Consider the following 22,619-nt stretch of genomic DNA (forward strand, 5'->3'; position numbering starts at 1 on the left):
ACATTTTCCCTTCAAATACAGAGGCCTAACAGGTTCTCTCAACAGAATACTGCATACGGTATGTGAAGCTATTAATAATTCTTCCTCAAACCACACTGTATGTGGTTGAGCAGGGGGGGGGAAAAACAGGAGAATAAAACAAGAAATTCTCAAACACACTACAGAAAAACATAACATTAGTGTCTTCGACTCACATTAATCCGGGACAGATTATAAAACCATACAGCTCCCCTCCCGTTAACAACAAGATCAAGCAATTGAAAAGTAATTCTTATGGCCAAGACACTGCTCTCTTGCCATGTTAGGAAATCAATTTGGAACAAGGAGGCTATAACAGTCAATCCTTTATTTTTCCCCCCTCTCTGAAAGCCTTGAGTTCAAGGTGACCTTCTCTTAAGAGTTCCCCCTATTGTTTTCTGCAGCCATACTGAACTTTCAGTCTCCCAGTAATTAACACCCATACTTAATGAGGTCCAGCTGCTCTCACAGCATACCAAGGCAATGTCAATATTTTGTAAAACCATATTTTTGGCTGCTCCAATTACAGCCCGTCTCCCCTTCCACCAAACCATAATGGTTTGTGAAGGCTTTTGCCATAAACCTCAAACACAAAGTTTACCAAAAAAAATTACACAAAAAGGAATTGTCAAAATCAGCAGGATAGGGAGTGGACTAACTTTAAGAAGATTTGGTGAGGCGCAGGATTAGCCAGCATTAAGCGAAAAATGAGAGTGAAAAAAGTAACAAACCTTATGAATATAACTCCATCTAAAATGTTGGAAAATATTTACTGGGATAGATCTGTTCACTGGAACCTGCACTTCTTTTCCTTCATTTTGTTCAGTGTGCTAACAATATGTAATGCTGGTACTGTGTCACTAGGTGCCGCTATGGTGCAGGAAGTGGCTGGCAACTCACTACCAGTCCTTGTGGAAGGAACAAATATGCTCTGTGCTTCTGTTTTTTGTACCCTTACCTAATCTCGTGTAAAGCACTCACTTTGTGTATATGAGAATATATTTGATAAAAACCATCCTGAGAGAAAAGTCCAGCAAGAATTAACAACATGATAAGACCTTCCCAGGAAAAGAGAACTATTGACTCACAGGAGTAAGAAAATTTCTCATTAAAAAGATGAAGGGGACATGTGGACTGCAGATAACCCATGTGGACTGTTGACTGTGCAAACTCCTTACAGCCCCTAGCATCATGACTGGGACCTTGCTTTCACCAGGCCCTTCTTTCCCATCAGAGGTCTTCTGCTCTACAGTACCTGAAGTAACACAGTGGCCGCTCCTGACAGAACCTCAAGTCAGACATTCAGTTTCTGTAGAGAACTGGTGTAGTGGTTAAGAGTACGGAGTCTAATCTGGGAGAACTGGGTTTGATTCCCCACTCCTCCACATGCAACTGCTGGTGTGACCTTGGGTCAGTCATAAGTTCTTTCAGAGCTGTTCTCTCAAGGACAGCTCTCTCAGCCCCACCTACCTCACAAGTGTGTCTGTTGTGGGGAGAGGAAGGGGACTGTAAACTGCTCTGAGACTCCTTCGAGTAGTGAAGGGTAGGGTATAAATCCAATGTCGTCTTCTTCTATGAGAAGAATAAGGTAGCTTAAAAAAGACCTCTCCGTCGCCTTGTACTACTATAGTTCCCAAGATTCTTTGAGGGAAGCTATGACAGTTAATCTGAACTATCCGGACTCTACCCTCACTTACCAAACTAACGTGTCCTAACATTCTCTTATAACTCAGGCAGTTCCCTAACTATATATTGAGTATACACACTCTGCCTCGCAGGATCGTAAAAGACAAAGATCAATGAAGTTATTTGCATTTTAAAGGGCTGTAGAAATAATATATATTGGCATATTATAGGGATAAAAAAACCTTTATGATCTCGTCTTCTCAGCAACAATTTGTTCTTGGTGCGAAGTGACAAAATCCTGGTGAAAACTGGATTCCTTGATGTTATTATTATTATTTTACAGAAAACCTCAACAAGTCTGAATAACATTTTGCCTATTCTGAGAAAACGTTGACCCAGACCTTGGAAAGAAAGGCAAGGGCACCTCAACGGGATTTGTTTTCGATTGCAAATTGACTCCCTCCATAGAGGCAACGTGGGCTTGGCTCTTCCTCATTTCAGCTGCCTCTCTAATGAAGGGCAGAGCCCAGGCCGGTTTGTAAAATTACTGCTGAGGATAATGATTTCTAATGTGATAAAAGGCCTTTAAGGAGGCATCACGGAAGGGAGCTGGCTAATTTACTTTCCTAGGAGCCAATTTACTCATAGGAATATTCATTTGCATCGCAGATCCCAGCAACTTACCAACTGGAGGTTAAACTTCTGCTATGAACCAACATGGCAACAATTAGAGTGAGTCCAGTTTGTCCGCGGCAGAAAATTACAAATGATGAGAGAACTCTCGGCGTTGTATTTTGATGTCTGTCATCTTGAAGACACAACAAAGCAAGCGTTCTGGGACGGCACGGGAACTCAGCTAATTTCGAGCACATTCTTCCGCCAAGGAGCTCAGGTGACAGAGCTTCTACCTGGCATGAAGAGTCCCAGGTTCGATCCCCAGCATCTCCAGTTAAAAGGCTCAGATAGCAGGTGTAAAAGACTGCTGTGTGAGATCCCGGAGAGCTGCTACCAATCTGAGCAGACACTGTCGACACTGATGGACCGGTGGTCTGATTCGGTATAAGGCAGCTTCATGTGTTCATGATTCACACCTCCTCCCCTTTATGCTCACTATAACCCTGTGGGGTACATGAAGCTGACAGATAGTGACTGGCCCAAGGTGACCTCAGGATCTGAACCCTGGACCCAGGCTAACCACCCTCACCTGGACGGCCCAGGCTAGCCTGATCTCATCACATCTCGGAATCTAAGCAGGGTCGGCCGTGGCTAGTATTTGGATGGGGGACCACCAAGGAAGTAAATGAGCATTACACCGAGGCAGACAATGGCAAACCACCTCTGAACGTCTCTTGCCTTGAAAACCCACACAGTCGCCATAAGTTAGTTATGACTTGAGGGCGCTTTCCTCCACCACCTATGCCAGGGGTGTCGAACTCATTTGTTATGAGGGCTGGATCTGACGTAAATGAGACCTTGCTGAGCCGGGCCACGTGTGTCATAACTTTATAAAGGACACAAACACAAAAGGGTTTTTTTAAACTTAAAATAAAAACATGCTTAAAACATTAGCACCCTTGCAATATTTTGTTTATTTAACAGTGTCTGATAACTGACACTTCTTGCTCTGAATTATTCCATCAAAATGTCTGTGCTGTTGCAATCTTGAGTATGCTGTTCAGGTGTGTATCTGTAAGCTGCAAACCTACGATGACGCAGCAGCAGAACTAGAAGAAGAAGCAGAAGACAGCCAGTTGCACTGCGGGCCTGATAAAAGCCCTCCAGGGGCCTGATCCGGCCCCCAGGCTGCATGTTTGACACCCCTGACCTAGGCTAACCAGTGCACCCTAGTGGATATTGCACAACACTGCAATATCCCCATTCATTCCAAAGGAAATCCCAGAAAAAAGGCATGCCCCACCTAAGAGCGGCATCCTCTCTTTAAAGAAATTAGCAAGCGCATGCACTCAGAAGCTTCTTTTGCAGCACACGTGGGGTTCTAAATCAAGGTGACGGCCATTCACCTGCACACAACAATCTTTCCCCCCCCCTAAGAACAAAGAGTGCTTTACAAAGCAATCGGTTCTAGGGTTCAAATTCCATGAGCAAATCCCATGAGTCTGTGTGTGTGCGGGTGAGATCCTTGAGAAATCCAGGTGTGCATCTGGATTGCTGGACCAGCACCAATGTGGTTAGGATCAGGGTGGTGCAATTATAGAACGGGAGGGCCAATTCACCACTCTTCAAGCACCTCGGGAGCTAATGAAGCTGCCCACAGGGCTTGCGGCCAGGCAGTAGTCATGGGAAGTTCTCATCGGTATAAACTGGGATGTTTCACCTGGGGCTGTCCGCGTGACAGCTGCAATTTGTGCAGTTGTAGAAATTTTGGGAAAATGTCACCTCCTTTTTAGCAGCTGTGCAGCCTGCTTGCTTGCAGAGGTACCTAATCCCCCCTCCCCACATGAGCACTGTCTGACTGCATGTCCACAGGCAGCTCACACCCTAAAGAGTTTCCTACATAAGGGCCACTGGCAAATGTAACCAAGACTATAGAAGGAGCCCTGGCTCACACGTGCAAGAGACATACATATACAAATAGAAAATTGCTGCAAAGTTCACACACTATAATGAATAGACAATAGTAAACTTGATAACGGTGACGCTTCGTGATGTTTAATTCCTTTGTTTTTCAGAACACAGGACGTCATAAACAGAAGATGACATCAACAAGTACGAACATCTCGAGTGGCTGTTCGTTTCGAAGAACTCTTTATCAAAAAAAAATCAGTTCTCAGGTAGTCTTATTACACTCAGTAGTGATATCAATCTTATCCAGCACAGCTTCAACAGCACACGGCTAACAAGTCTTAAGTTCAGACAACTATTCACTTGTCACACGTGCAAGAGAACAGAGGCGACCGACAGGTGCAGAATTGACTTCACGAAGTCGGACCGAGGATGATCGAGTCCAGTTCTGAAGGCTTATTGAGGCATTTTTTTAAAAAAAACTCCATGAAAGCAGAGAATTAGTGCATAAGGGGAAAGATTCTACCTTCTTCTCTTTCCCGGTTCTCATTTTCTACTTGTGGTGGTGGAAAAGTGGCATCAAGTTGCGGCTGACTTACGGCGCCCCCCATATAGTCTTTCAAGGCAAGAGATGAACAGAGGTGGTTTGCCACTGCCTGCCTCTGCGTAGCAACCCTGAATTCTCTTGGTGGTCTCCCATCCAAGTAATAACCAGGGCGGACCCTGCTTAGCTTCTGAGATCTGATGTGATCGGGCTAACATAAGACCATCAGAGAACGTAAGAGACGCCTATGTTGGGTGAGCCAGCTCACAGTTTTTTAGCCTACGGCTCACGCATTTTTGTCTTAGCTCAGGAAGGCTGGCTTCAGAGCAAACTAATTTATGCAGTAGCCAAATTACCTGCTCACAACTTTAATGCGAGGAGCTCACAAAGTAGAATTTTTGCTCACAAGTCTCCACAGTTTAGAGGGAACATTGCTTGTGGCTAATAGCCACTGGTGGACCTCTGCTCCATGTGCTTATCTAATTCCCTTTTGAAGCCGTCCATGCTAGTAGCTGCCACCACCTCCCGTGGCAGTGAATTCCATGGGTGAAGAAGGACTTCCTTTTATCCGTTCTAACCCGACCGCTCAGCAATTTCATGGAGTGCTAGCCTGGGACGTCCACGCAACAGATGCTCAGAGATGGTTTGCCATGGCCTGCCTCTGCGTAGCGACCCTGGACTTTCCTGGGCGGTCTCCCATCCAAATACTAACCAAGGCCGACCCTGCTTAGCTTCTGAGATCTGATGAGACTGAGCTCGCCTAGGCCATCCAGGTCTGGGAGCATCCCAGAAGTTGCAGTCAAAAGTGATACAGTCTTTGCTAATGCCTCAGATCCCTGCCACCTCAGTTCTCTGCATATAGGAAGCAGGCTTTAGATGGAGGCAGGTGCTCAAGCCAGCCAGCCACTGGGGAGAGTCACTGGTTTTCTCCTCAACCCTTCAAAATCATCTCACAACATCCGCGTGGCCATGCGGTTCACAGCCGACTGAGTGCACATATTTAAAGAAGCACCCTTCCCTTTAATCAGTGCACGCCTGTGTGTTCAGAATTGCCATGGAAAAGCATACTTCCGAAGCTGAAACTGCAGAAACATCTGTTACCCATAAATAGGGTTTATTTTAATTTTTTAAAAAAACACACACAGAGAGCTTTTAAGGATATTTTAGCTCCCTCTTTTGTTCACGTCTGGATCTTAACCTAACACTAAATTGCTGAATACCTTCCATTTTAAAAAAAAAATACAAACTGCACCACAATCACGAAAAGAAACACATGAGCACTACCCCGTAAAGGTATACTTTCCTCCCCGCCCCACCCCACCCCACCCCTTGATCGCCTCTAAAGTTTTTCTTGGGTTCTTGCTTAAAAACATTTTTTTTAAAAGAAATCCTACGACAAAGACAGCGATGCGTCTTCTCTGCCCAGACGTCAATTATTACAGCCTTGCTGACTTTTCATTATCTACAGGTTTGTTCGCTTGCTTTTCACCACCGAGAAAGCTGACACTTGTTGACCGGAATCCAGACATTCCAAGAATTACAACATTCCAAGACACTCCAAGAATGGTAACTTCAAGCTTCCAATTCAGGTTTCTTTTCTGGCGGCAAAATGTGAGGCAGAACTTCATTTCGAAGGGTAGAGACAAGGCTTAACTCTGTGTGCTGAATCTGTTGGGGTCCACCCAAGCAGTTCCAGTCTCAGAACGGCTGATGGCCCATCACCATTCAGATTGGAATGAAGATGACCGTTCTCCAAAACATCTTCCTTTTAAAACATTTTGTTATAGGGAAGGCAGTCATTCCACAGACACCTGAATTAAGGTTCATTTGTATTCTGTAACCTGCCCACACGCCCTCATTGTTCAGAGCAAAATTGCAACAGCTTTCCTTCTAATGGCAAGAGCTGCTGGAAACGGAAGAGGGCCACGTAGCTAAAATCAGAGACGATAAACCCGTCGAAAACCCCATGCGCAGCTATACTGGTGTGCCTTGAATTTGTTCCTCAATTCATTCAAAATCAGAAATACTACCGTGAGAAGGAATATTCCACCAGGGAGGGAGAGGAGAACACACTTTTTAAAGAAGGGCTTTTCTTCTAACAATCCATTAGATTGAGTGGCATTTCCAAAAACAGGAGGCAACTCCAGGGCTATTTTGGGGCAGGAAAATACAGGAACGGAGTTCTGGCTGGCTCCCGAGTTGGCCACACCCAGCAAGAACTCATTAGCATAATAGGCCACACCCAACAGCAGAAACTCATTAGGATTGGCTACATTTGGGGTGTGTGGCCTAACATGCAAAGGAGTTCCTGCTACAAAAAAAGGCCCTGGGTTTTGACAACAAACAAGGTCAACGGAATAAGAAGCTGTGGCTGGATGACCACACTTCTGGTAACATGGGGTGTGTGACCTAATATGCTAATGAGCTGTATTGTCATGGGTGTGGCCTAATAGGCTAATGAGTTTCTGCTGTTGGGTGTGGTCTGTTATGCTAGTGAGTTCCTGCTGGGCTTTTTCTACAAAAAAAGTCCTGGGCAATTCTATCAATGGAACTAGATTTCCGTGCATCCCCGTTCTGGTTGAAGTCCACTGAGCTTCCCCCCAAATGATTCTCCTGGGGGGGACTCATGTCCCCCAGAAACAGCATGAGGAACTAACTGGGGAGTGTGCCCCTTCTGCCGGAGGGAAATTACCACTGGACCCAACCCAATGAATGGCAGGCCTGGCTTATTTGACTGTAAGGGATCCGACATAGATTTATTTATTTAGGTATTAATCCCATGCTTTTCAACCCAATGTGGAGCCAAATTGGTTTAAAACGTCAGTCTCCCCTCCTATCATGACAACCACCACCCCATGGGCTGAGAGTGTATGACTGGCCCAAGGTCACTCAGTGAACTTCTGTGGTAGAGCGAAGATCTGAACTCAGGTCTTCCAGATGTTAGTCTGACACTCTAACTACTACACCTAATTTGTCTTCCAAATAGCATCAACTGAAGTTTTCCAAGGGCACTTATAATTAACCAGTTAAGTGGGACAGAGTAACGTAATTCAGATGACATTCTGGCTGTGCCCAATCCATTAGTTGACAATCCTACCAGATATATGTTGGGGGGGGGGGGGTTTAAAATTCCAAAACTTGTTCGACTGGATTGCCTTTGTGCTCTCTCCCTCTCAACTGTTGGCACAGGCAACTGATCTGCAGGAAAACCAGAGAGCGGCAGGGGGAGGACTTACCAACAGCAGGGGAGGCGGGGGGGGCTTACCGGCATCAGAAGAGGCCTACTTTGGCATTTCGGCCACATTGTCAACAGTGTGAAAATGTCCCTTCCAGCGTGCAGTGGAGATGGTGTCATTGCATCGCTGGTGAAGCACTGGTATTTGGGCAAAAACTCTGTGGTAGACGCTGTTTTCATCCATGCAACGGTCACCTCCAGGTTAGACTACTGTAACTTGCTCTATGCAGGGCTACCCCTGAGGCTGACCTGGAAACTACAACTGGTCCTGAATGCAGCACCCTGCATCCTTACTGGAACCCCTCTGAGTTCAATCAGTGCTTCACCAGATGCACTGAATCCAGTTTGAATACTGGATCAGGTTCAAGGTTTTGGTACTAACCTTTAAGGCCCTAAACGGTCTGGGACCAACATATCTATAGGACCACCTCTCCTGGTACACCCCTAGAAGAGCATTTCTTTTAATTTTGGCTGTTATATTCCTCTATCCATTTATAGAACCTTAGCCATGTGTCCTCAAAATCTTCTTTGTTATTCCCTCTCACGATTGAGGTTAAGTTAACCATCTCTGCTGTTTCCAGAATTTTACTTATAACTTCTTCCTTTAAGGGAGCTTCACTTCTTCCCCAGTGTTTAGCATATAATATTGTTGCCGCTGTTACAATATGTATAATGAGGTAAAAGTCTTGTTTTTTTATATTTCTCTGGTGATATATTCAATAAAAACAATTCTGGTGCATAAGGTACAGTAGTTTTTAACACTTTTCATAAAATTCCATGTATCCAACTCCAATATTTTTTAGCTTTATCACATGTCCACCACATATGGAAAAATGAACACACAGCTTTTCATTGCGCTTGGCCTCCCCCATCACTCCCCTCCCCTCATAGGGTAAGGACATCAATTTGGTCCTTTAAGGACCTTCTGAAATAGTTATAAAACTTGTCTATTGTTTTTAATTGTTTTAATCTGGTTTGCAAATGTATTTGTTGAATGTGTTGTTCACTGCCCGGAGCCATATACAAAGGGGAGGGCAGTCCATAACACAAATAAAGGTTTTGCCCAAATGCCAGAGCATCATTGCATTGCCAGCAACACGATGATGTTAACTTCCAGTGCACGCCAGTGGTGACATCGCCACATAGTTGGAAATGCCCACCTAGGGCTCTTTCTGCTGCTGAGAACACGGCTGAAATGCATGGGCTAGGCCTTCCCTGGTCCCGGTAAGCCCCTGCCACTGGCCAGTTGATTGGTGATGGTGGGTGTAGCCCAGGAGAAGGGGACCCTCCATTTTTGGAGATTTTCAGGAGGTGCTGCAAGTCCTAGTTGTTTGCCAGGGCGTTTGGTTTTAATCTCTAATGTTTTAATTGTGATTTGTAGGCCAACCAGAAAGGTGGAGTATAAATATTTTAATAAATAAATATGTTTCTCGCTGGGTGGACCAAAAAAAAATATCTCTAGATGAACAGCTAGTGGCACTGCAGTATTAACGATCACTGTATGCAGCGAGGCAGAGTCTTGGATTGGGCCCCAAGCTACAAACCAAAGTTGAGGGTCTACGCCAACCCAGACAGAGACGACACCACTGGCAACAAAGCCATCATCACCGTAGCATCAACACCGAACGGTGTGAAATTCAAAAAGCTTCTGGTACATGATGGCCACAATCCTTACAGGAAGCCTACCAAAGGCACCTGGCATCATTGTACCCATACTGCGGATGAGTGAAGAACAGCTGAGGCCAAAAAGCCTACATAAAGCCACCTAGCCAGTTCACGGCTGAGTCTCTTAGACTGAAATCACATGTCCTTGGGATGAGATGGCTAATCAACCTTTCTGCCTGACCACCTACTGGTCTATAAGGAAGGCCGAGCGCCGAAGAATGTCAACCTTTCTGCCTGACCACCTACTGGACTATAAGGAAGGCTGAGCGCCGAAGAATAGATTCTTTTGAACTATGGTGCTGGAGAAGACTCTTGAGAGTCCCTTGGACTGCAAGAAGAACAAATCAGTCAATCCTAAAAGAAATCAACCCTGTCTGTTCCCTAGAAGGCCAGATAATGAAACTGAAGCTCAAATACTTTGGCCACCCAATGAGAAGGGAGCACTCACTGGAGAAGACCCTGATGCTGGGAAAGACTGAAGGTCAAAGAAGACGGGGACGGCAAAGGATGAGATGGTTAGACAGTGTCATAGATGCAATGAACATGAAATTGAGCCAACTTCAGAGGACGGCGGAAGACAGGAAGGCCTGGCGGGAGCTGGTCCATGGGGTCGCGAAGAGTCGGACTCGACTGTGCGACTGAACAACAACAACAACCTATTGGTTCAAAAAACTGACATCAGCACTTTCACAATTGAAACTTCCTACATGACCAAATCCTAGCGTTGTCATCCTAGTGGTTGCAAAAAGCAGAAGCTCAAGGAGAGAACTCTTAAAAAAACAGCGTTGCATGCATTGTGGCATCACTTCCAGCAAAAAACAAGTCGCGTCAACCTGCAACGTTCTAGGAATAGCCTAGTTCTCTATGGTAAAAATGCAGGGATTCCAAACTAGCCACAGTCCTACACTAGCCCAATAGATGCTCTTAAGAGACACAGAAAGGGGAGGGGAAATAGTGTGTCTACTTCCTTTGCTGTCTAGGAAGTGAAATACTGACTGTCTTTTTTTTAAAAAAATATCTCAGTAGTATTTTGTCAATATTTTTTATTACACCAAAGCAAGTATAAATATTTTATTGTAAACTAAGGGCCTAAAATAAACAGTTTAGTAAATAGTTATTACGTGGCAAGGAAGAAGGGGGGCAAAAAAAACATCTGTGGGGGAAAAAATTTGTTTGCCATGTAATTATTCTTGCTAGTTTACATTTGCTCTCAACGTGCATCTCTTTGGCTGCAACATCTCGCTCGTTCTAAATCTTCTTCCTTGTTGCTATTATTAAAATCTTTAAAAGGTGCCAAATCTTAAATGAGGAAAAAAAATGATTTGCTAGAAATTATTCATATCACAGTGAGCCTCTACTAAACCTGGCAGGGGTGCAATATTTTCGGTGAAATTAACATAAAATATACAACTGCAAATTATCCAGGAAATAGCTATGTTCTTTACAACACGCATTTACATTCGCGGGAGGAAGGGGGGGGGAATGTTCCACTTATCTGTCTAACACAAAGCTGCAAACAGTCTTTTCCCCCCCCTCCCAATGCCAGTTTTAAAGGGGAAAGTAATAGATTTCCACTGGGAGTGCAGCCTTTAAAGATGATATAACAAAATATGTGGTTGGGAAGAATCGACCTTAGATAATTACTGGAGACCACAATCAACAGCGGACATTCTCAAGCGCTCATTGTGAGCGAGTCCATTTTTAGATTTATTTCCCCTCTTGGTACACAAAATGCATTTCCTCGGCTAGGCCCCAGACCATCTTGCATAGACAAGGAGACCAAAAAGAGAGAGCGGGAAAGGGAGGGAGACTCGTCATGCCATGTAAAATGCAAATCCCGTCGTAAATATTTTATAAAATTGTTGCATACATCCCAAAAGCTATAGGTCTTAATTGAGAAGAGGGCTATTTTTCCAGTCAATATATGGAAATGGAAAATGCTAATTCATGTTTTTCTACTTACGAAAAACCCTAGAGGACAGCAAAACCACAAATGCACTCAACTTTAATATTATAAATATAATTTGGCTCCCTCTTTATAATCCCCAGCGTCCTGCCTTTTATCTCCCAATGGCTGCAGAGGAAGAATCCGCACAGGCACTTTTACATCATCTGCACAGGAAGTCAACCTTCAAGCCCTGCCAGTTTGGCAGAGGAGCAAGAGACTGAGCTAAGTAACATTGCAAACAGGAACTGAAACAAGATATTCCAGCACCGTTGCACAGGAAATGAGCGCCGACTGACACCGAGCTGGATCAGAGCAGCGCAGTGGTGCGAACAGCCTTCTTGCCACCAAGATCTGCTGAACTTCAGTGACAGACACTGATCAGATGCCCTTTAATTTAAACAATGATTCCTCTGATTCCAGCACATCAAGGCACCATGGGACCTAGTAACAATGGAAAAGGCTTGGGGTGGAATCTCCTCTGGAAGGTTTACATTGTTTGATCAGGGGTCGTTTCCTGCAGGAGTGCACAGGAGCGGAGCTCCGGCAGTAAAGAGCCCAGGGGGCGGGCACATGCAACAAGCCCCACCCCCTGCTCCCAGCAGCCCTCAGTCAGAGCAAGAAGCAGCCATGTAAGCTGCAGAGTCCCCCCCCCCGACTCCCCAGTCCAAAACAGTCCAGTGGCACCTTGAAGACCAAGTTTTATTCAGGTACAAGCTCTCCCTTCCTCTGCAAGGACAGACCCCCCCCCCCAATAGCTAGCAATCCAAAACAGTTCAGTGGAGCCTGAACGGTGGGTGTTACCTTCTGACACACTTCCGATGATGTCAGGGAATGTGGCATATGCAAATAAGCTATGCTAATGAGCTCCTGCACCTCTTTTTCTACGAAATGACCCCTGGTTTTAATAATGCATTGCCGAAGAGATGAATTTAAGGAAGGGCTGAAAATTGGGGACTTGCGGAGGAATGGTGTTGAGGCTACTTGAACACATGAAGCTTCCTTATACTGAATCAGTCCATTGGTCCATCAAGGTTAGTACTGTCTACTCAGACTGGCAGTGGCTCTCCAGGGTCTCAAGTGGAGGTCCATTACATTCTTTTAACTGGAGATGCAGGGGATTGAACCCGGGATTGAACCTGAGCAGATGCTCCACCACTGAGCCACAGCACCTCCAACTTAGCCTCTCTGACTCCACTTTGTAAACCTCATCCATTCCAATGGATCTGCCTCATGTACCGCTTCCCCACTCCAAAAGCACATTCAGTATCCATTCAATCTGAAATTACTTCCAAATACAGCCAGGGGAGTAAGGGAGGAACCACATGACCCCGAGATCGGCTTCCGATACAGGGGTTGTCGTAAAAGTGCTGCCCAAAAATAGACCATGCAATTCCTCGCCGTGTCTCTAGATCAACTCAAATGTAACATGAAGACAAGCCTCACAGGAACAAAACTGGAGTCAATAAGTGAAGAATGATTCTCCACATTGGGGAAAACGGGCCACTTTTTTTTTAAAAAAAATGTGCATATCAAAGTCAAAGTCAAATACCTTTTATTGGTATAGAATATTAAGAATAAACATTTCCCAGTATTAATACAATCCAGTAGAGATTATAAAATAGATCATCGTGGTAAACCATTCCAAGGATATCTCAGGCCTATAACATACCTCAAGTTGTCACAAGATAGATTTAACCATACAGAAGATAGCTGAGTCGTACAATAAATTGAAATCTAAACTTTTAAACTTAATTTTTTTAAAAATTATAAATTAAGAATCATTAATATGCTCAGAGTCATTCTTCCGTTTTATAAAACCAAGAAGAAACTTAGCGGTCAGTTCAATGATCTCCGGGTCTCGTGAAGCAAGGAGATAATGTACCTTGTTTCTATCCGGTTGGCCTACTACCAACCTAAGGGGGGCTTCTATAAATTCCACTCGGGACACATCTTTGGAGATCAAGATGTGGCAACTTCACAAAGAGTACACACATATCCAAAAGATATACATATATTATGAATTCAATCAAAAGAGGGCTAAACTAAAGGCAACTGTAAAGGTACACCTGTAGTTCAAAATGGCAGCTATTAGCCCGGTGGCTTGTTGCCATAATGTCATGCATAGTTGATCTTTAGTCAGGATGTCTTAAGCATTCTTATCTCCATGCCCTACCTCACTGGTTACCCATGGCAGTGGGGAGGGAATACACAGAACGTTGCAATATCACAGAGCAAGGTGAAATGCATTAGCCCATGGAGGCTTATCTGTGGCAATCACACATTGATCATCAACATTTTTAATTATTTTATTTTATTCCAGTTTGGACCAGAAGACCAAGCTAAGGATGGGAAAGGCAACTGGTACAATGATCATTACTTTCGTTCTGAATGGGACATAGCACTGTCCACCCACTTTCTTGACTTCCCAAAACAGGGAGGGGCCATGACTGCGCGATCATGCTTCCCCTCACGGTCGCGTCGAGGTCCTGTGGTTAGGGGGAAGGTGCCGATCACACTACGCGCCAAAGAAGCGGCGCGGCGCGGCAAACGGGGTTGTGGTAGTGGGGTTTTTACCTGAAGTATGCGCATGCCCCGTTGGGTGCTTGTGCACATCCCTGGAGACTTTGAAAAAAAACCACCTTTTCGCAATGGGGCCTCCGAGGTACTAGTTTTTAACCGCGCATCTTCGGAGGGAAGCCTCGGGTTCGCCACGGGAGCTCTACGCTTCCCAGATGTGGCGGTGAGATCGCACCCGGAAAATCCGCCTATCTTCCGCTGCAGTAGCGTGGCTACTGCTCCGTGTGGGGAAAGGCAACTGGTACAATGATCATTACTTTCGTTCTGAATGGGACATAGCACTGTCCACCCACTTTCTTGACTTCCCAAAACAGGGAGGGGCCATGGCTCAATGGTAGAGCACCAGCTTTGGCATGTAGAAGGTCCAAGGTTCAGTCCTCAGCACCTCCAGTTTAAAGGGTCAAGTAGTAGGTGATGGGAAAGTATTCCATCTGAGATCCCAAAGAACTGCTTCCACTTGGAGTAGGACATGACTGAGGTTTACAAGATTGTGCATGGGATGGAGCAGAGAGAGAAATAAGTACTTTTCTCCCTTTCTCACAATAAAAGCTTTGAATGGAAGTGTAGGATAAGCCACCTGCCGTTGATATCAAATAGCCTGATAGCAAGAATGGGAGACACAGGCCTATTATGCCCGGGTGTTTTGCCTCACTCTCACTGTGCATGTCTGTTGGGTTTTATTTTTTGTTTTCCATTGTTTTTCCTCCCTTCAGTGCTCAGTTCACTGTCAGTTTGCTGTGACCCCGGGATTTCCGAGAGTGCTTTTGTGCCGGTTTTTCCTTTGCTTTGCTTCCAAGCCGCAGGTAATTCAAAAGCATACAGATTCCCTTGGATTTCCCTCCATGCCCTTTTCCCACCCCTTGTAGGCCACTTCCACATCCAGGTTGTTCTGCCCACTCTGTACCTTCCGCCATTCATCGGTGTGTCCCTTGTTGTTTTGCATTTAATCTTTTTTACAAGCGGCATGAGTCTAGCAATATGAGGCTATCACTAGTCTCAGATTACGGTTAAAAAAAAGAGAAATGAATCCTGGCTGGGCTGCCCTGTCCAGCTGGGTTTAAACCGGGCGGTGGGGTGAGGTAACACAGAGCCACAAGTGCAGGGAGTCATTGGCTCCCCACAGGCACAGTGATCCTGGCTGGGCTGCCCGCACAGCTTACTGCAGAGAATCTGAGCAGTTAAACGTTCTTGGTTGTAGCTACAGAATAAATACAGCAGAGAGAAAAAGAATGGTACATATGGCAGGCACAGATTCCGAAGTCAAGCTTAGAGGCTTGAATGCTCAGATTCTCTGCAGTAAGCCGTGTGTGCATAATAGGCCACAGACCACTTTGCTATGAAAGAAGGCTCCCACAGAATCTCATCCATCCAACCAATTTCATTGGATTATCACCAGCAAACTTCATTCAGCCCTCTCTGTTTTGCACCACAACTGAATATCCTGCACTGCACCATCCTGACTCACAGGAAGATCTCTCGCATCCACTTCCGCACTGTCCTTTTTTTCACTCGTTTGTCCCTATCGCTTCAGGGTTCCCCTCCCCCCAAATGTGTTTTGCTCTCTCTAGTAGTCCCAGAGGGAGCAAAAAATGTGGGAAAGGGGGGGACCCCAAAGCAACAGGGACAAACGAGTGACAAAAGTGACAGTGCGAAAGCGGCCCCTGTTTCAGGGCTTTGAACCCATAACCCCAAGATGCTCCCATCTCTCTCCCCATCCATGTGATTCTTTTGCATTTATCATCACCCAAAGTCTGTCTTATTGCACTTGTCACAGTGCGGAAGCGGCCCCTGTTTCAGGGTTTTGAACCCATACCCCCAAGATGCTCCCATCTCTCCCCCATCCATGTGATCCTTTTGCATTTCTCATCACCCAAAGTCTGTCTTATTGCACTTCTTCAACATAGCAAAGGTTTAGCCATTGTGACGAAACGGAGATTGGAAAACACAAACCTTCTGATCACACAAATGAAATCCAGATTTTAAAAGCTGGCGCTAAGGCTACACGTCTTGCCAGGAGCAGGAAGGGACTATAACATATAATCATATGTGCCTCCTAATATCCCAAGCCAAGTCTCAAGGGTTCTTTCTAGAGTCGATCCCACGAGATAACAGTAGCAACAGTAATTGCAAAAGACAACAATAAAAAAGCATTTGTATAGCACTTTCAAGAGTTCAAAGCATTTCGTCTACATCGTCTTGCTTCAAATCTTCACAAGTCATATTCGTCCTACAGAAAAAACAACAACAACAAAGCAGTGCAAATAGTTTTAGCACTACCCCTCGGTCAAATATGCCACAGTAAATAATTCCGTTGATATCCTGACTTGGTAGGAGGGAAGCAAAAACCAACAAAGACAAAATAAACAAATAAATCAGGTGTTGATAAGTGACAAACGCGATGGACTTCTAATAAAACTAATGGATCTTTCGGTTTTGCCAAAAACGTGGATGCAGAAGGGCCCCACAACCACTGTTCCCTCTAAGCTGAGTTACTGTGAGCTAGCTCAGAGTTTTTTAGCCTCCGGCTCACAGATTTTTGTCTTCGTTCAGGAAGGGATGTCTCCAGAGCAAACTACTTTATGCAGTAGCCAAATCGCTCGCTCACAACTTTAATGTCAGTAGCTCACAAAGTAGAATTTTTGCTCACAAGACTCCACAGCTTAGAGGGAACACTGCCCACAAGAGTGAATTTCCTTGGAAGACTGGAGAAACATCCCAACCGGACGTTTGGTAAACAAGGTATTCCAATCCCGAACTTCATTCCAGAATAAAAACGAAGGGGAGTTTTGGAGCCACTAAATGTCTTAGTGGGATGGGGTGAAACCCACAGTTTTGTTTTTTTAATCCTCGGTGTGCAATCCCCTCCTTTGTTTCTACTGCCCCCACCAGTACAGGTTTCTCTGCAGGTGTGACAAGTTTTTTTGACCAATGGTTTCACAAGGACTTTTAGCATGCAAGGCATGTGCTCATGTGCAGCGCCCTCCTTGCACCTTTCAAGAGTAACAGCTCCAAGTGGGCCATAAGTCGAAGCCTGGAAAAATCTGTAAACCTTAAAGCCTCTGACATGAGGTATTAATGCCTCCCACATCGACTCCATAAATCAGAACAGATTCAGAGGAACTATTAAGGCTTACAACAAGCATACACACTTCACTTTAATAATTCCCTATTAACATATTTAACTGTTGGTCTGTATATTTTAAACATTTCTTACTATTGGGTATATAAGTAATTAGTGGCTTTTAAAAGACGCATTAACACAGAAAGAAAGGGAGAACAAACAGATCTATTCTTTCTTGCTCCGGATTGCAAGACTAGATCGAATGGGTGGAAATGACAAGGGAGTCGATAGCAGCTAAATATCAGGAGAAACTTCCTAACTGTAAGAGTGGTTGAGCAGTGGAACAGACTGCCTTGGGAGGTGGTGGATGCTCCTTCGCTGGACGTTTTCAACTGGAGGCTGGATGACCATCTTTCGGGTATGTTGTAGGGCTATCTTTCGGCTATGCTCCTGCAGAGTGCAGGGGGTTTGACTAGATGACCTGCAAGATCCCTTCCAACTCTAACATTCTATGATTCTATGAAAGAAGAGCACACATGATTCTTTTGATAGTCTTAAAAACGTGATGTGATCAGAAAGACTGTGGAGTGCAGCAGATATGCTGGATGGACTTGAACTAGCGGTAGTACTAGCAGATTACAGTAAGTCTTGACTCTCTCCTAAGCTTGTACCAAACACAAGAGCAATAACAGGGGCTCTAGTTTAGTAACAGTTCATTTGCTTTGCATGCAGAAGGTTCCAGATTCAATTTCTGGCAACTCCAGATTGGTTTTTTTGTTGTTGTTGTTGGTGTTGTTTTAAGGATGAAGCAGCAGATGGGAAAGATTGGAACCTGAAGAGCAACATTATGCCAAATCAGACCACCGGGTCTATCAAGATCAGTACCGTCTACTCTGACTGGTTGCAGCTTTCCAGGATCTTCCACTTCACTGCCTACCTGATCCTGGTATCGACATGGCAGTCGTTTTTCTACGCATAGTCCTCGATAGGGGACCGAGAAGCAGAGAGATTGAAAAGAAAGAAACAGAAGCTGAAACGAATGAGGAATGAAGAAACAGGATGTGATCGTGTTCATGAGAGAAGATGAGTTTGGCAGAAGCCCCCCGAACCTCCCAAAGGACACGTAAGAGGGACCAGGGACCCGTATGGTCTATAAATTACTCACTTGCACCATAACAAACGCAGGCCCGGAGATCCTAAATGTTGAAGACAGATGGATGTTAACTAGCTACCTTATCCATTATAATGGGCCCAACTGAGTATTTTTAATTCTCGACAGTGACACTTTGGTCTACAGGAGAGGGGTCCTCTCCTGTCGCAGAGCTCTAAACAAAAACGCCTCTAAAAAAGCAAATGCAGCTTTCAAAAGCCCTCGGTTAGCCACGGTGTACATTCTTGTGAGCATGTGACAGCCGTTTCAGCATCCAACTCCCTAAGTGGACAGCCTCCGAAAACAAGAAAATGAGTGAGACTGGGGAAAGGAAGGCAGCTTTCGGGTAGAAGCACGGATTGGAACAAAATGACACAACACATTGGTTAGGAGCTGTTTTCGCAAAGCGGAGGGGAACAACCTTGGCACCAGCTCATTACCAGCATTATAGCGCATGGCGAGAATTCTAAAGGCGTCGTCTCAAAAACAATCATCAGACGTTGGCCGCTAATCAGATGGAGACGGAACAAGACATTTGGAAAGACTTTTTAAAACAAACATTTACCACTCTGTATCTATGTAAAATGTCCCTTAGAGCTGGTGTGACGATATAAATATGTGAACCACAAAAGCTGAAGGTGCAAAGTGCCCTCTGAAGATGTCACACACACACAATGAGAACGTGCCCCGTAAAGGTGGCCGAAGGTGCCATCAAGTTGCGTCCAGCTAATGGAGGCGCCGTAGGGTTTTGGAGGCAAGAGATGTTCAAAGGTGGTTTGCCATTGCCTGCCTCTGTGCAGCAACCTTGAACTTCTTTGGTGGTCTCCCCTCTAAGGACTAACCAGGGCCTGTGTAGCTTCCGAGATCTGACAAGGTCAGCCTAGCCTGGGCTATCTGGGCAAGAGACGTTCAGAGGTGGATTGCCATTAGTAAAGGTAAAGGCTTCCCTTGCTCGAAAGCTAGTCGAATCCAACTCTAGGGTTGCGGTGCTCATCTCCGTTTCCAAGCCCAAGAGCCAGTGGTGTCCAAAGACGTTTCCATGGTCATGTGGCTGGCATGACTAAATGCCCAGGTGCATGGAATGCTATTACCTTCCCACGGAAGCGGTACCTACTTATCTACTTGCAATTTCTTGCTTTCGAACTGCTAGGTGGGCCGGAGCTGGGGCCAGGGACGGGAGCGCACTCCGTCTCGCGGCACCAGGGTCTCGAACTGCCAATCCACAGACCTTCCAGTCTGCAGCTCAGCGTCTTAACCTCTGAGCCACCGCAGCCCCTCTGGATTGCCATTGCCTTCCTCTAAATGGCAACCTTGACTTCCTCGGTGGTCTCCCATTCAACTACTGATCAGGCATAGCTTCGGAGATCTAATGAGACTGGCCTATCCCAGGCCATCTATGTCAGGGTAATAATAATAATTAATTTTCCATCAAGCCACACACAGCTTAGGGCAACCCCTCATGGGGCTTTCAAGGCAACAGAGGAGCAGAGGTGGTTTCCCACTGCCTCCCTCTGCACAGCAACCCTGGTCTTCCTTAGCAATCGCCCCTCCAGGTACTGGCCAACCCTTTCTAGCATCCAAGCTCTGACGAGCTCGGGCTGCTTTGCGATAATACTGTTGGAGCAGAAGAGCAAAAGAAATTAAACGGACTTCAATATGTAACGGGACACAAGCTCCTTCGGCCATCCTATTACAATTATCACGTGGCAGAATCAACATGGTCCTCTCGTCTCTGATCTACTGTCAGATGCCAAAATAGTTTGTGCTTCGAACTGGTTGGGATTTTTTGTTTAAAAAAAATAAACAATGGAATTGGATATTACAAATTTGTGCTGTAATAAGAAGGACAATCTGGCCTGAAGTTCGTCCCCGTGGGTCCCCGTGGGTCCCACAGCCTTTTGGGGGGGGGGTGTCAAAAGGGAACTGGTCGGAATTTTTTTTTTTTTAAAACAGAATTGGATACTACAAATTTGTGCTGTAATAAGGACAATCTGGCCTGAAGTTCATCCCCGTGGGTCCCACAATCCCAAGCACAGCCTTGGGGGGGGGATGTCAAAAGGGACTGGGTGGGATTTTAAAAAAAAACAACCCACGGAATTAGATACTACAAATTTGTGCTGTAATAAGAAGAAGAACCTGGCCTGAAGTTCGTCCCTGTGGGTCCCACAATCCCAAGCACAGCCTTTGGGGGGGTGGGGTCAAAAGGGACCCCTCTCACACTAGCAGGAAAGCTGGCAGGATCCAGCCCATTATTGACTAAAAAGTGAATTGCTGAAGCTTGGTTTGCCAAAAATTGCTAAACTGGGAGAAGCGGGGAAGAAATATTTAAGAAGATGTAGAAGCCGATGTTTTTAAAAAAAACTGTTGAAGGAAATCACTGATATAAACATTTAACTCTCCCCCCTCCCCCCGGTTCTGTCATACAAATCTAACTTGTTTCCTTGGAAGTGATAACTGTTTGGAAGTAAACGGTGTTTCAGAACTAGTCTCTCCCCCTCCTTTATCGAGGGGGGGAGGGGAGTGAGACAGTGTTGCATGCACAATACATTCAACAGGACATTTCCTCCTTAGAAAGGTGCAGCTATGCTCTGGTGAAAGGGGAGGTGGGGGGGGGAGAGGATACCGTTCGAGGGCTTTTCGAAGTTATGAATACCGTACAGTGTCTCCTACCTGCAATAGTACTTTTCATAATCCTCCTCTCCAGTAAGCCAGGAGCTGGAAAAGAATACAAGACCTCGCCATTGGGGGTTGGGGCAGCACCTACAGGAGACAGGAGGCAAAGAGACTCAACTCCTCCCCACAAGGCAAGGAGCCGTTCATGGGTGTAATTCAACACACAACCAGGAGGGGGTGCAGGAGGCGGCATGCGGAAATGGCTGGGTTAGGAGGAGGCCTATGAAAAACACCGCTACACGTTCCCCATGCCCTCCTGCTCCAGCTGAGTCGGACATGAGAATGAAGATGGTCCCCGCCACCACCAGACCCTCGGCATGGAAAAAGCCCACTGCAAAAAAGAAGAAGCATGCGGAAACCTCTTACCTTAACAAGGGAGAACAGCCGACATCGGTGACGTTCGCGAGTAAAAACAAACCTGTAGAGGCGGCTACTTCTCGGAACCTTCCCCCACGACAGCACATTGGCCCTTAGGGCTCTTTTTGTAGCAGGAACTCCTTTGCCTATTAGGCGACACACCCCTAATGTAGCCACTCCTCCAAGAGCTGACAGAGCTCTTCTTACAGGGGCTACTGTAAGCTCTTGGAGGATTGGCTACACTAGGGGTGTGTCGCCTAATATGCAAAGGAGTTCCTGCTACAAAAAGAGCCTTGGCAGAACCACTTACACATGACACACCTTTATCCAGCACAGAGCTAAACCACAGACTCAGAAACAACAGACTGCTCCATTTCAGAATGCAACTGGACCATCGCCCGAAGGAACACTCCCTACGGCTGTGAATGCCTTGCCCAGGGAAAGATAATGTGCCCAAGAGAAGATTTTCCAAGCACTCGTCGATAGAGAGGGTTTTCCTGGATCTCTGCTGGAAACAGAGATGCCAGCTTCCAGGTGGGTGGTGGGGAACTACAGCTTGTCTCCAGACTACAGAGATCAGTTGCTCTGGATGACAAACTCTAGGGCACTGTACCCCACTGAGGTCCCTGTTCTCCCCAGGCTCTGTCCTCAAATCTCCAGGAGTTTCCCAACTTGGATCTGGAAACCCTGCCCCCCCCAATTGCCTGCCGGTGGTCGGGGGGGTAACCTGGCGACCCTAGCTGGAAATTTCAACACACGCACTTTTTGGAGTTCGTAAATCAGCTTTCAGAAACAGGCTGTAGTACGCACCAGCACAGGTTTTCACACCCACTTGTGTCGCATGACATTTGGTTAGACTGGCACTTGTCCATTACGTAGTAGTAGGCTTGCCAAGTTCCCCCGGGGGGCGGGGAAAACCCCACCCCAGAGGCCCGTTCCCCGCCGCCGGATCGGGCCCCGGGGGGAGCTCCACCCCGACGTGCACGTCACCAGGAAGTGACGCGATCATGCGGGGCACGCTGGGGGTGGGGCTATGACCATCTGAGGGAAAACTCCATGGAGCCAGGAGCTGGAAAAGAATACAGGACCTCGCCATTGGGGGTTGGGGCAGCACCTACAGGAGACAGGAGGCAAAGAGACTCAACTCCTCCCCACAAGGCAAGGAGCCATTCATGGGTGAATTCAAAACACAACCAGGAGGGGGTGCAGGAGGCGGCTCTAGGAGCAACACAGGAGTCCCCC

The 22,619-nt window shown here is 46.0% G+C and overlaps 1 protein-coding gene across 1 annotated transcript in view; it reads right to left on the reverse strand.

Annotated features, from left to right (window-relative positions):
- The window catches only part of ZNF423 (zinc finger protein 423), a gene marked incomplete at its 3' end in the record, with an annotated part of 303,352 nt that overhangs the window by 78,351 nt on the left and 202,382 nt on the right, over nt 1-22,619 (reverse strand). The window contains exon 5 of the mRNA XM_015419239.1: nt 21,018-21,107. Within this exon, the coding sequence (XP_015274725.1) occupies nt 21,018-21,107 (90 nt within the window). The remainder of the gene's footprint in view (nt 1-21,017; nt 21,108-22,619) is intronic.

This window comes from Gekko japonicus, unplaced genomic scaffold (genome assembly GCF_001447785.1).
Source record: "Gekko japonicus isolate JY-2015 unplaced genomic scaffold, Gekko_japonicus_V1.1 scaffold111, whole genome shotgun sequence".
NCBI lineage: Eukaryota > Metazoa > Chordata > Lepidosauria > Squamata > Gekkonidae > Gekko > Gekko japonicus.